This window comes from Leuresthes tenuis, unplaced genomic scaffold (assembly GCF_036924035.1).
Source record: "Leuresthes tenuis unplaced genomic scaffold, fLeuTen1.0.hap1 SCAF_21, whole genome shotgun sequence".
NCBI classification, from domain to species: domain Eukaryota; kingdom Metazoa; phylum Chordata; class Actinopteri; order Atheriniformes; family Atherinopsidae; genus Leuresthes; species Leuresthes tenuis.
Window position 1 is genome coordinate 18,545,345 of NW_027325375.1, and position 13,075 is coordinate 18,558,419.

At 38.8% G+C, this 13,075-nt stretch overlaps 1 protein-coding gene across 3 annotated transcripts in view; it reads left to right on the plus strand.

Moving 5' to 3' along the window:
• The window catches only part of cadm2a (cell adhesion molecule 2a), a 227,110-nt gene that overhangs the window by 177,832 nt on the left and 36,203 nt on the right, over positions 1 to 13,075 (plus strand). For all 3 annotated transcript variants that reach the window (XM_072374746.1, XM_072374748.1, XM_072374747.1), the window contains 2 exons: positions 4,365 to 4,517; positions 7,806 to 7,943. In XM_072374746.1, coding sequence (XP_072230847.1) covers positions 4,365 to 4,517; positions 7,806 to 7,943 — 291 coding nt within the window. The remainder of the gene's footprint in view (positions 1 to 4,364; positions 4,518 to 7,805; positions 7,944 to 13,075) is intronic.

Genomic DNA, 13,075 nt, shown 5'->3' on the forward strand with positions numbered 1-13,075 from the left:
TAAAACTCTTTCACTGACTCACACACATCCACATGCATGCACTTAACAAGCAGCAAAAAAGATAGAGGTGTACTGACCATTTGTTGCAGAGACAGATCTCACTTTGATGTTGACAAATGCATCTTTCCTTTTGGTCTCTGTCTGGAGGAGAGACAAACAGAAAAAAAAAAGAAAAAAAACGTGGTTGTACATTCAGTAAGTAGTTATTGCAGAACACATATCTGCCACTCTGTGATGCTCACAACAACACCATCCCCCATGAACACATTGAAGACTGTCAGCATTAATGGTTTGTAATGGATGGCAGGCAGCTGAGGCACCAAAGCAGACAAATAACAGAGTTTATCTACCTCTTCTCGGCTCACTCATCCTATATCTAAACTTTCACAAAGAACGACACAGCAGAGGTTACGCTGTCAAGGACAGCAAAAGGTAACAGTTCATTAAACTTTGTTTTGTTTTTTTTAAAGTAAAGTACACAAATATGACTCTTTCGTACTGTATATAGATGTGAATGTGTGCTTCATATTATTCTTTATCTTATTTTATTCTTGAACATATTTTGAAGTTGCACAACATAAGAATCTCTATCTTCATCTTTTGAATAAGTCATATGTACTAAATTGCAAAAATCTTTCCAATCTAAACAGAAAATTTGATGGGATCCACAACTGTAGGGCCAACTCCTTGAGAATCCACTTCCAATGTATTTGTCATCAGACTTTCCTCTGCCTCCACATATTGCATCATCCCTCTTTTCCACCACTTCTTTTTTACCCATTTCTGGAAGTGAGTGATTCCTTGTCCTGTCCACAGCCTCGTTCCTTTAGCCATAATGGAACCACTTCCTTTACGACCTTATTTTCTCCAAGAAATCCAAAGCAAAACCATCCTCACAACAGAATTGTTAGTCATCTGCTGACCAATGATTATTAATTTGGGATATTGCTTTCAAAGTTTTATCAGTTAGATTTTTCAAATCAAATGTTTGTTACAGTAGTGGTGTTTTTCAATTATATGATGATTTCATGGTTATGTGTCAGATATTTAGTTTTTCTACACTTCAGCCTAAATCCACCCATCCAGGAGGATCGGGATGATCCTGCTTTTTGGCATCTGTCCTGATCCCTCCCTGTAACCACTGAAAAAGGTTCTTCTTTTTCTACATTCTGTGGACATGATTCATAGATCAAGTTGATATTTGTAATTGAATAAATAGTAATCTTCAAATTCAGTAAATCTGATTTGTTGAATTGTCTGTGTCCTTAATTGTTTCAAGCAAGTGTTGTCGTACTTTTTATTGTCAGTGTCAAAACAGCTTGTCAAGTCACTGAATTCTCTGTACCATTACATTTCAGTAGACCAATAAATCAGAATAATTTGTATGTTTCCCAGGATTTGGATTTCTCATAGACTGCTTCTCGGAAAGGGCTGTTGAGGGGAGCATGAAGGCAAAGTTGCATTCGGCAGCTAGTGAGCCAGTAAATGTATTTTCTGACATTTGCCTGCTCATAGTTCCTTGGCTAAAACAAAAAAGGCAACAGTTGAATTGCAGAATTGTTTAACTCATACACATTCACAGGTTAGCAGAGCTGCGTGAGTAGACAGAATGAGGTCTGAAGGTAGGAAGATAAAGAGAAATTGAGATTCACCTACAGACATACCGAGTTTTGGATGAGAATCGGTTTAAATAATCTTTATGTTTGTATACATACTGCATAGAATGTCATTTTTGTATCTTCTCAGGGCAGGTTTCATCATGAACTGAGCTGGAGTGCATCCGACTAAAACTAATTCAGTGTCTTGCATTGATAACCATGTGTACTCATACACAGAAACAGAAATATACTGTCACAGGTGTAAAGCCTAAAGATATGTCATGTGCCTACAGTGTATCAGCAAGTGACTCCTGCTCATGCTTAGTGCACAGCATGTAGAGATAACTGGTGTTGCGAGGAACAGGAAGGGACAGAACAAATGCAATAATAAATGAGAGTGAGCAGCTGTCGTTTAGTCAAACTGATTACAACTCTGGTGCCATTTACTGTAGGTGTTTAGGCTGGGAGCAGCAGAGCAAAGCTTTCCATCCCTTGGCAGACCAAATGACATGAGATAGTGTGCTCACTGACATTTCTCTACCTTTGTCAGCTCTGTGATCACTGCAGCATGCATTCTCAGAGGCCACAAAAATGATGCAGCTGATGTGCTGAGCACTTCTTTTCATACTGACATAACAGGTTTGAAATTTAACTGGGTCTGACAGTAACAAAGGTACTGTACAGTACAACAACACCTAGTGCCTACTGTTCCACTCTGGTTTGCCAGGGAACACAATTTAACTACCCCGTAAGCAAACACTGTGCAGATTTGATATACAAAAATGCTCTGAATTCACATGGTATGAGGTAGTTAAGTTTCCAATTTTGAGCATATGGGACTCCCACTTTACTAAGATGTAAATGATTTTCTGGTTCAATGTTGGCATGGCTGTTGGAGCAGGGAATTTTTCTGTTACGCCTGTTGTGGTGATTTCCAGAAGAATTGTGTGGTCCACATTATCGCTGGCTCTTAGTTAAATCTTTTTAATTCAGACTTCCAGTTTGCACTACACTTTGTCTGCGGGGCCTCTCATTCTTTTCTTTTTAAATGACCTTTTCATACTTGGATGCCTCTCGGCAGAAAGAATAATCCTGATGAATCTGTGAGAGCACAAACAACCCTCTTTTGCAATAAAACGGTGTTTAGAAGAATATCACGGTGTGTTAAATGCTAAGAGGGCAGGAATATTTCTCGGGGATTACAATAATGACCCAGCCAGCATCTTTGTCTTATCACGGAGCCTATGAAGAGATTATATTCGTTATTAATCCATTAATGACAAAGAAAATAGCTACATAAAGTATATTCACAACTGTTTCTTATTTAATGTTTCTACAGTGTTGACATTTGGTATTGACATTATTTTGCAAAATAACAATGTGACAGAATAGAATCTGTTATAACCTAATCAAATCGTTTTTATTTTCTATCAGTTGACATAGTGTATAAGTGATTGAAGGTGTGCTTTACAGCTACATAGTTAGTGTTGCTCAGCTGAAAACTTTAGGATGTTGTTGTGAATTATTAATATTAGATACATTAGGTATTTCTCACAATTGCTCCAGCTAGTCTTCAAAGTGCTCTGCAGCAGAGCATCAGAATTATCAGAAATGATGAAATTATCAGAATATGATTCCATGATTCTTAATGTAACCATCTGTGCACAAAAAAACCTGAACCCACACACACATAGTCACACAAACATGCATGCGCACACCCACTGCAGTGAGCTCAGAGTCACTTTCATGGAGATTAAAAGCAAAGCAGCCTTGGCTGTTCATATTAAACATGGTGTGCAGAAAGTCTTTGTTTGTGTAAAAGGTTGCCTTGAATAGATCTCTTCAGCAGCCAAGGCCAGAGAAATAGCATGAACAGCATTTTTGAGCACTCAACAAATCGCATGGCTTTCTCCTCATACATATACAAACGGGTCTTTCATGTAGTTTTGTTTTATAGCTCACTGTGTACCAGTTGGACATAAACACACATAGTTCCTGCTGTTTTCAAGGTGTCTCGTCTTTTCTGAAATTGCAGCACATGCTCCCACTGCATCACGAATACAAGGTATCAAGTCGAGTTGGAAGACTGTGGAGAACTTTCAACTGGCCATTCAATCTCAGCAAATCTATTTAAACTCTCACACCTTGCCAAATTCTCATTAGGCTTCTCTGTCTGTGCCTGTTATTGCAGTATTGATTTCCATTCCATTATGTCGTTTGGAAGATTACATTTTCATATAAGTAAATGTCCATTGTGGTTTCTAGCAGAGAAAATTGTAGCAGTACAGTCTACTGTAGAAAATGCATTAATTTTCAGACTTAACATAAAGGGTTTTTTTTGTTGTTGTTTGCAATTGTTTTCCAATGTTTATGCACAAAAATGAATTCATCATGTACATTTTCAAAGTGCAAAGCTTGGTTTTGCTAGCACACAAATGATTTTTAAACTATATTGAAATAAGAATGGGGACATTTTGGGTTGGGATACTATACCACAAAATTTCCCATTTCAAAATGAGTTGACAAAATGACATTTCCTTCTTCAAACAGGTAACTGAGCAGTTATTGTCTGAATAATACCAAAAGCAGAATTTTCCAAATAACAACAAGGCTTTCACTTTACCCATTAAATACTGTAAACTGTTTTCCTTCTGGTCATATAGTTGAAGTTTCAGTCTGTCTGCCACAGCTACTACTTTGCAGTTCTTTAAGGCGGGTGTAATATTTTCTGTCTAACTGTCTGCTTTTGTGTGTCTTCATGTGCAGCTTTAAGGGACAACAGGATTGAGCTTGTGCACGCATCATGGTCGGAGTTGACCATCAGTATCAGTGATGTCACGCTGTCTGATGAGGGAATGTACACCTGCTCTCTCTTCACCATGCCCGTCCGAACGGCCAAAGCCTACCTCACTGTTCTAGGTAAGAGACATTCATTTGTGTCTATCCACTTTATCACAGTTAAAAAAAAAAATAGATAAAAAATTCCACAGTTTGAAAGGTGCATAAAAAACAGGTGTGACATCTTTGCTTCCAGCTGTGCAGCACACGTGTTTGCAGAACAAGCTAAATCGGCAGGTTTGTGAGAAGTGAGCAGCTCCCTTCCGTGCTTTCCTCTCAGATGTGTCTTACAGTTGAAAAGCCCTATGTCTTCTAAAGCTTCTGTTCAAGTAAAAACTCGTTTTCTTTCATCATTTCTCTCCATGATATCACCCAAAATACAGAGGGCACAAAATGACAACTCTGATTCTCCGAATCTTAGGCAGCAGCCAGCATCAGAATTAATTCAGAGTGGAAGCTTCAGATTTCGAAACAGCTAGACAGTACATCAGCACCACTGAGGCTACAGGAGGATAAGCTCAGCTCAGACTGCATTGCCAATATTTATATTTAGCAAAAAACGTTGAAAATCCCAGCTGCCATTGGACGATATTCAGGGTAGACCCTGTACAGGTCATCTATTCTACCACAAGGCCTACACATAAACAAATCGGAGAAACAGCCACGCATGCTCACATGCTCTCCTGCGGTCAATATGTTCCCCAATACTTTTTCTTGAGACAGCATTTTTAAAGACCGCGTTGGGTAACATATTAAGTCATAAGATTACTACCATTAAATATTAACTAGTCACATGACAGCATTACCCACTGAGAAAAGTAGCTTGTGACATTAGTTCATTCAGTTCAGTTGTATTTATATACAATTTTCAGCACGAATTTTCAAAAAAGAAATCGATAAAGTTAAAAAGAAAAAAGCATGTCAGTGTATATTGATATTATTAGGTGCTTATTGTAAAATGCTGCTGCATTACTTATTACTTGGATTACAAAACTATAGAATTATCTATCATAGAATTACTTATTATCACCAAAAAACAACTCAAAGTAAAGATTTACTTTGTAACACTCCCGGCATGACATGACTGTCATGTAGTAAAGTATGTCCGTATAAAAAATGTTTACCGTGCATCATTCTATCATTTTGTGTGGGCACCAAAGTCAGCCTGAAGTAAGAACGACAGAGCCGAAGAGAGTTTTACGGAGTGGGGAATCGGTCTGATTAGCTGGAAATGTAGCAGGCACAAAGACCATCGGAGCAGAGTGCTGACAACTGATTGAGAAAATAAGTGAGTTTGACAGAAGTGACAAAGCGTAGCAGTGAATGAGGGCAGACTTGAGGGAACAGATCTTCCTTATTGGACTTACTCAGAAGCTTCATTATTATGGCAACTCAAGTAAGGTTGAAACCTTGGAAGAGCTCTTTCTGGTTTCTGGTGTTTGTGTTTGCTTTTTTTGTGTATTTGGGTTGATCATTAGTTTTCTTGTGCTTTACTATGACCTAAAAGAGGCTGTTGCGCTTGCCTGCAGCTGCGGATAAATTGAAACATGTCGGTGCACCCCCCCCTCCTTTTAGTATTGTTTGTGTTGTGACCATCGCCTCGCACAAACATCATCTCATTTCCTGCCACTCGGCTTATTATCTTTTCAATTAGTTTTCACTAATGCTAATAGATGTGTTAGTGCACTCCAGGACCATTAGCAGGCTCTCTGTGTTAACAAGCATTCTGAGAATTAGAGACATTAAAGGCTACCGCTCAATAAGGATATGGAGAAAATTATTTTGCAATACCAAACAATAGTTAATGGTGCACACCGGGAACAGAAAAAGAGATTTAATAATCATACAAAATGGTCTGGGAACGGCCTGGTTTATCTGCCACTGCATCTAGGCAGTGAATGTTGCAAATCTACACGTGAAAATGTTGGACACAAATGTGTGCGTATCTCTTACCAAAGGGAAACAATCATTAATACAACTGATTGAAATGTTATGGAACACGACGCTTGACAAATAAAATAGTAAGTTTATATCAGGAGGATCATCCAAACGGTAACAGTCATCTGCAGTCTATTAAATGGCAGTTAAAACCAAAAACGTGGACTCGCAGTGGTGCTGCAAGGAAAGTCCAGAATCACCACCGTCATGAGAACTGATTCACCAGGGTCCATGAATACAAGCACTAAATTCCATGGAAATCTCTCAGGCTGGTATTTTAGTCATAATCAGAGCAGTGGATCGAGGAAAAGATCTACACAGATTTACACTGCCATTCATGAGTCATGAGTGAAAAGAGCATCGCTCATCTGAAGCTCTCCAGAGTACCCGGAGAGAACCCACGCATACATGGGGAGAACATGCAAACACCACACAGAAAGGCCCCAGCCGGGAGTTGAACCTGGAACCCTCTCGCTGTGAAACGATGGTGCTAACCAACCACCACACCATGCAGCCCCATATTTAACATCATTTGCATTATATTTAGTAAGATGAAGAGACATAGCTACAAATAAGCAACTGTTATTATGACTATGTATGCCCTTTTTACCTTTATACGAAAGATGAACATTAAACAGAGGGATAGCTCTTGTAATAAACCTAGAAACCTTACAGGAGGTGGTGAGACTGACAAGGCAAGCATCAGTCAATGGCATTGACTGACAGACCTTTCAGTGTCTCTGCCAGGGGCAGACTTATTGCTCATCGACAATAGAAAGGCAGACACAAGTTGCCTAAAATACTCATTACAGGAAAGGCCAGTAATTAACATTTGTGTATAATCTCATGGTCTCCTCTCTGGTCACAGACTTTGCTTACCCTGAGTTACACGCATTTAAAAAACAGGTTTTTCAACTCTGCATTTGTGCTGCGATTGATGCCGAGGCTTTCTGTTGTCATGGTAATCCAGTGAAAACAGTTCCTGCTAATGTCTGTGGGGTACCCAGAAAATAGTCACCATTTTTTAAAAGTAAAACACGATAAAAAAGTAAAATCTGTGAGCATAACAAATACATCTCCATTCAACCCTATTATGATTGAGTCAAAGCAGAGACAGATACAGCCTGGAAAAAGACTAAATGTTCGACATGGCTTGGCACCATTAGGTTTAATTAGGAATATGCTTTGTGCAATGTGAATAGCCAAGTGTTCAGAGAAACCATCCAAACATGTGCCAGTAAGAGCCTTCTCTAATATGGGTTGGAGCAGGGCCCTGCTCAGGAAAGCTCTGTAGTTTATTCTCTAATCTCTCTTCAGGTGGGTTAGCTGGAGGAGAATTTCCACTGAGGCGCAACAGAATCATTGTTGCATAATGACACACTACTCTGTGTGAATTATTTCCATCTCTGTGATTTCCATTCAATCATTCAGGTGTGCCGAAGATGCCAGAGATCGATGGCCTGACAAATCCCGCCATGGAGGGGGACCACATCACTCTGACCTGCATCACTCAGGGCAGCAAGCCCGCCGCCGACCTGCGTTGGTTCAGGAATGAAAAGGAAGTCAAAGGTGTGTGACATCTGCATCTCCATTTACCAGCTTCACACCTGTGGCTATAGAGATACTGAATTATAAAAATTATTTTAAAAAACAAGCATTGTGTCAAACAAACACTTTATCATCGGTGTCAGAGAGAAGGTTATGGTGAATAATGAAAAAAAAAAGGGGGGGGGGGGGGGGGAATGATGGGATGGGATGGGTTTATAGAAGTCTATTCATGCATAAATGCATCAGTTACAGTCATATTTAATTTGCTAACACACTAATAATTTACCACCGAGCTGTAAATTCCCTTTAAAACAAACTTCCCAATTAGTCCTGCATTGTTCTCTTTATGAAGTCATCTCCTCATCTCCACTGCATTGGCGAGTACTAACAAATGCTGGTTAAAACATTGCGCCATGATTTAGATTATGTTTTGGGATAAACAGACTGTATCAGAAACGACTAAACTTTGTTTTGAGATGCACTAACAAACGGTAGGGATGCGATTTTTCAAATGTTAGTGTCGTGAACTCAGTGCGGCTGATGCATTAGTGGTTGTTTGCTGTAGAGCAGATTCATCTTTTGCTGTCAGGCAAGGGGCAGTTACACTAACTTCCTTTGATATCAGAGGGCTACTCTAAATCTCACACAATCGACTGCATACCTCATTTCCACCCTGGTCCTGCTTTGCTCAACTTCATGAAATATCCGCCTTGTAATTTTCTGAAAGAGACGGCCAGGGAAGGGTGACGGAGGATACCAAAAAAGAAAAAAGATGAGAACATGAAATGATGAGATTAAGTCTTTGAGGAGGAAAGAAACAGATGTGGCTATGGATGAAATAAAAACATAAAACCCAGTTGGACAGACTGTCACAGATCATCAGCACAGATGTGAAGCTCAGTTTACAAAGGTTTCTGTAATGTAAATCAGCCCATTTCTGTCAAAGAAATCTTCACATTTGGACTAAAAATCACAGAATTGCTTTACTGAAAACACCATCCTTGAGAAATACAGTCGCATGAAAAGATACTGTCAAAGTCTTTGCTGCCTAACAGATCACTGCCACTCAGTAATGAGAATAACAAGCATCCAGGTGTTGCACATCCTGAATGCCCAATTAATTGTTGTAAGACAAACACTATTATTCCTCCTCCCATACAAGGGATTGATAAACCACAGAAAGTTTTTTTCCCCAAAACATGCATGATTTTTTTTTCTCATTAACTCCACATGTGAATGATTTTCTTTCTACTCTCACATTGAACATCAACTCAGTATGATGTTTTTATGTGAATTTTTATGTCCATTTCTTGAAGTATGCTTTGCAATACACATTTCCATGGCAACTGATTTAACTTATCATTCACCTGAAAACTTTTTCTCTTCAAGAAGCCCTGATCCGGCATGCTTACTTCTAATATTCTCCCTATTATTATGCTAATAAACACTGATATATGACATTGCTTTGAATTAGAATTAATTACAATAATCTTTCACTCATTAAACATTATGTCTACGAGTATATAAGCAAATTATCCAGAGTTGTGTTATGCTTCTACTTTTATTTTTTATAACAATATGTTGCATCTCCACCTTGTTACATCTTTTGTTTCCCTTCTGACGAACAAGCAAATGTACACACAATATATAAAGTACTAATTAGTATTATTTCCGATCAGGCTTATTTTGCCCTTGGATGATTATTGCTTTTCCCAGTAACCCCACCACAAAGCTCCCTGTGAGGCAAATACAGAGAACTGGCTTGGCCATTGTGCTCTTTTGATTTACAACCAAAAGTTAACCGGTAGTTGGAGATATTCATAATAGCTTGATGTAAAAGTAATTTGGGAATTTTGAGAGGATATGCTTTTTTCCCCCCACAGTCATATTGAAATTGATTTGATTCTTTTAATATGTTCGATTTCTCAATATTTTCAAAAGAGTTTAACAAGTAAACTTGACATTTCAAATGTGCCTACTTTACAAAGATGGTACATAAAGACTGTGAACCCTTTAGAATCGTATGCATTTCTGCATAAATCTGAACTAACATGTCATCAGATTTTTTTTACAAATGTCCTTTAAATGTAAAAACAGAACCATAAAAACACTGGATAAGTATTCTGTGGTCAGATTAGTTCATGTTTCAGCTGCTTTTGGGAAGAAATTACTTCTGGTTCATCAACTTAAGATAAAAAAAAAAGACTGTCCAGGCTGTTATAAATCTGATGGTATAAAGGTGCATCAGTGTCCATGGCAAGGATAACTTCCAAATGAGTGCAGGAACCATTAATGCAGAGGCAGATATTGGAATTTTGGAAATACGCGACCAACAAGGCAACATTTTTTCCAAGGAGATAAGTGGTGATTTCAGCTGGACAATATAGCCCCTATTCTGACCAATTCAAACACTGTTGCTTCATAGACAGAATGTGCTAATTGGGCCTACCAGCAGTACAGCTATGCCTCCTTTGGAGAATGAAAGATGCATCATGAAAAGACAACAGCCATGGACTGTTGAGCAGCTGAGAGGACACAGGATACTAATTGTTGTGGTTTTGCGAGAGGAATCTCTGTTCCCAAATGAGTAAAAAGCATAATTAAAAACATCATTTTCAACTTACCTCTCATCCAATTTCTTGGCACTGGCATCAAATTTAAATTTGTTTATAGTTCCTAAATACAATAAGGCTGGTTGTGAAAGATCATGAAATTAATTTAATTTAACTTCTGTCTGTTAAAAGTTCAAATGACTAACAAAAACTGTAGAAAATGTAGCTAATTTTCGAAAAAGTGCACTTGTAAATATACAAGATACACATGTGTACAAATGCATCCACATTATTTGGTTTTACCTCTTCTTTCAAAGGTAATCTTGGGAACAGTTCCCCAGAACAGAATGCAGAGGCTTGATACTTAAAACAAATGTCAGATTTGAAGATAGTTGTTAGATCCGCTTTTGGAGTTGTCAAGAATTTCAATGAGAGCTGGTGTTTGCTTGCTGAGTTCACTGAAAGGCTCGCTCAGGGTCAGCCATTACACTCTCTCTGTCCAAGCTTGAATGCAGATAGCTCAGCCTCCAATCCGACATTAGGGTTTCCCAGGTTCCAGATAAGGAAGGAGATGAAGCCAAATCAATCAGTTAGATAACGCTGATATCAGTGTGATATCAGTGTTGTCTTTTATTATAATTACTCTGTAGATTATATTGAAACAATGTGATGATGCTTATTCAGACTGGCAGAGGACATCTTCTTTGCTGAAAAAGCATTGTTAATCTAGCTAGCTGGACCTGGACAGACTGAACATTACCCCTAAATTTGTAACATCACACAATTTATCTCTAATCAAAACCAAATGTGACTAATGGCTGACCTTGTCGTTGTAATCTTTTCATTTTGCCCAAACAAACCAATGTATAAAACACTGAAAAGCCTCTTGATTTCAGAGGCAAAGGAAGTGTTGATCTGTGGAATGATTGCACATCTTTTCTGACAAGTTATAAATTAGCTGTATGTTGCTGTATGCTTTGTGTGTTACTTTTAACAAAAACATCCAGAACCTGTTTACTTCAGGAAATAGCCTGTTCTCAGTTCCATGAGTGACTCACACATTTTCACAGAATGTTCTACTTTGTTAAGCCACAAATGCATTCCTGACACTAATTGCTCCACTCTTTTTGTCATAATAAAAAGGTGTGAATTACCAGCTGGCCTCTGTCAGTCTAACTTGCGAGGTGTGAGACCAACAGACAGTTTATTTGTATATAATTGCATGTACAAATGTGTGTTGAGTTTATATTTGGAAAATGAGGCCATTCCAGTGGTAAACCGCTTTCTTACGGTCAGAATTCAAAGTTGACAAAAATAGATTCACAAAGAGCAGCGCATGTTGATATGCAATATATGTATGCCGCACGTGGAATGCACTTGAAGTGTTCATCATGCTGACAGGATCAGGGAGTGTTCAATGTGAAAAGCCATCTGATTGAGGGGCAGCCATGCTGGGAATAAATGACAATTGTGACATATTGGTGTGGGATCTGGGGAAATAGAGAAGATTATATTACTAGCAGAGCCACTGGAGCAGTCCATCACCCATTCGCTGCAGTTAACAGACACCCTATGCTAAGTGTCTGTGTGTATGTGCCTATATTGATGTATATGTGCGTGTGTCTGCCTGAGCAAAACAGACAGATGGAGCAGACAGCCTGCATGTTAGGACATAAGCTTGTGTGTGTGGAACAGAATTCAATATTCTTATTTCTCAGTCTCTTTGTCCCTCAGATCCCCTCAGTCCCCACCCAGTAATGATATATTTCTATCTCAGTTACACACCATAACCCATAGAGACCTCCTCCAATATCACCACATGTAGGAGTTGTTTACACACCAGTGAACCGGGGGGAGCAGTGTGGAGACCGAGCAAGGCAGAGATGAAATGAATATTTATTTCAAATAAGGGAGGGGATCTTGACTATCAGGCTAGTATTATCATACTCTCTGACCTAAACTGGGGAGGTTATTGCTTCATCATGTTACGCAGCAGCTCTATTCCAAGGGGGCTTAATAAAAAAAACACTGAGATTTGATTCAAATACGCTTGTGGTCACATCCTGATATTGTCAAACTTATTAGTCAAGGACAGAGAACTATTACTGCAGGTATACCTTGCACTATTTAAGGTCGTTGTCTGCTGGCTTTTCAATCTGCTATCGCTCAAGTCTGCCTGAAGAGTTGAACAGTCGACTGAACAACCTTTTGAAAGAGCGCTGGCTGGTTTTTTTTTTCATTTATGGGTAATAGTCCTAGACTACTGTGACTAAGAATAGAATAAGGTGGCCATCATTATTCCAAGGCTCACCCCAGAAGGATCTATTGAGGAAAGTAACCAGAAGAAAGCTCCTGGAGTGTCTTTTGAAAAAGGATGATGCTGAGGCTGATGAGACTGCCATAGTGAACACTAAAATAAGAATTGGGATTTTAAAGAAGTTTTCTACTTAAAAGTAGAATACATTTTCTGCCACTTTGGCAGTGTTTGACAACCTTGCTTGCACACTGCTTGAAAAGTCGGCGTTGGGATTACATTTATACGACCCAGCTCCCCGGGGTGGGGAAGATCAATGACCATTAAAGATGTAATTTCAAGATGGC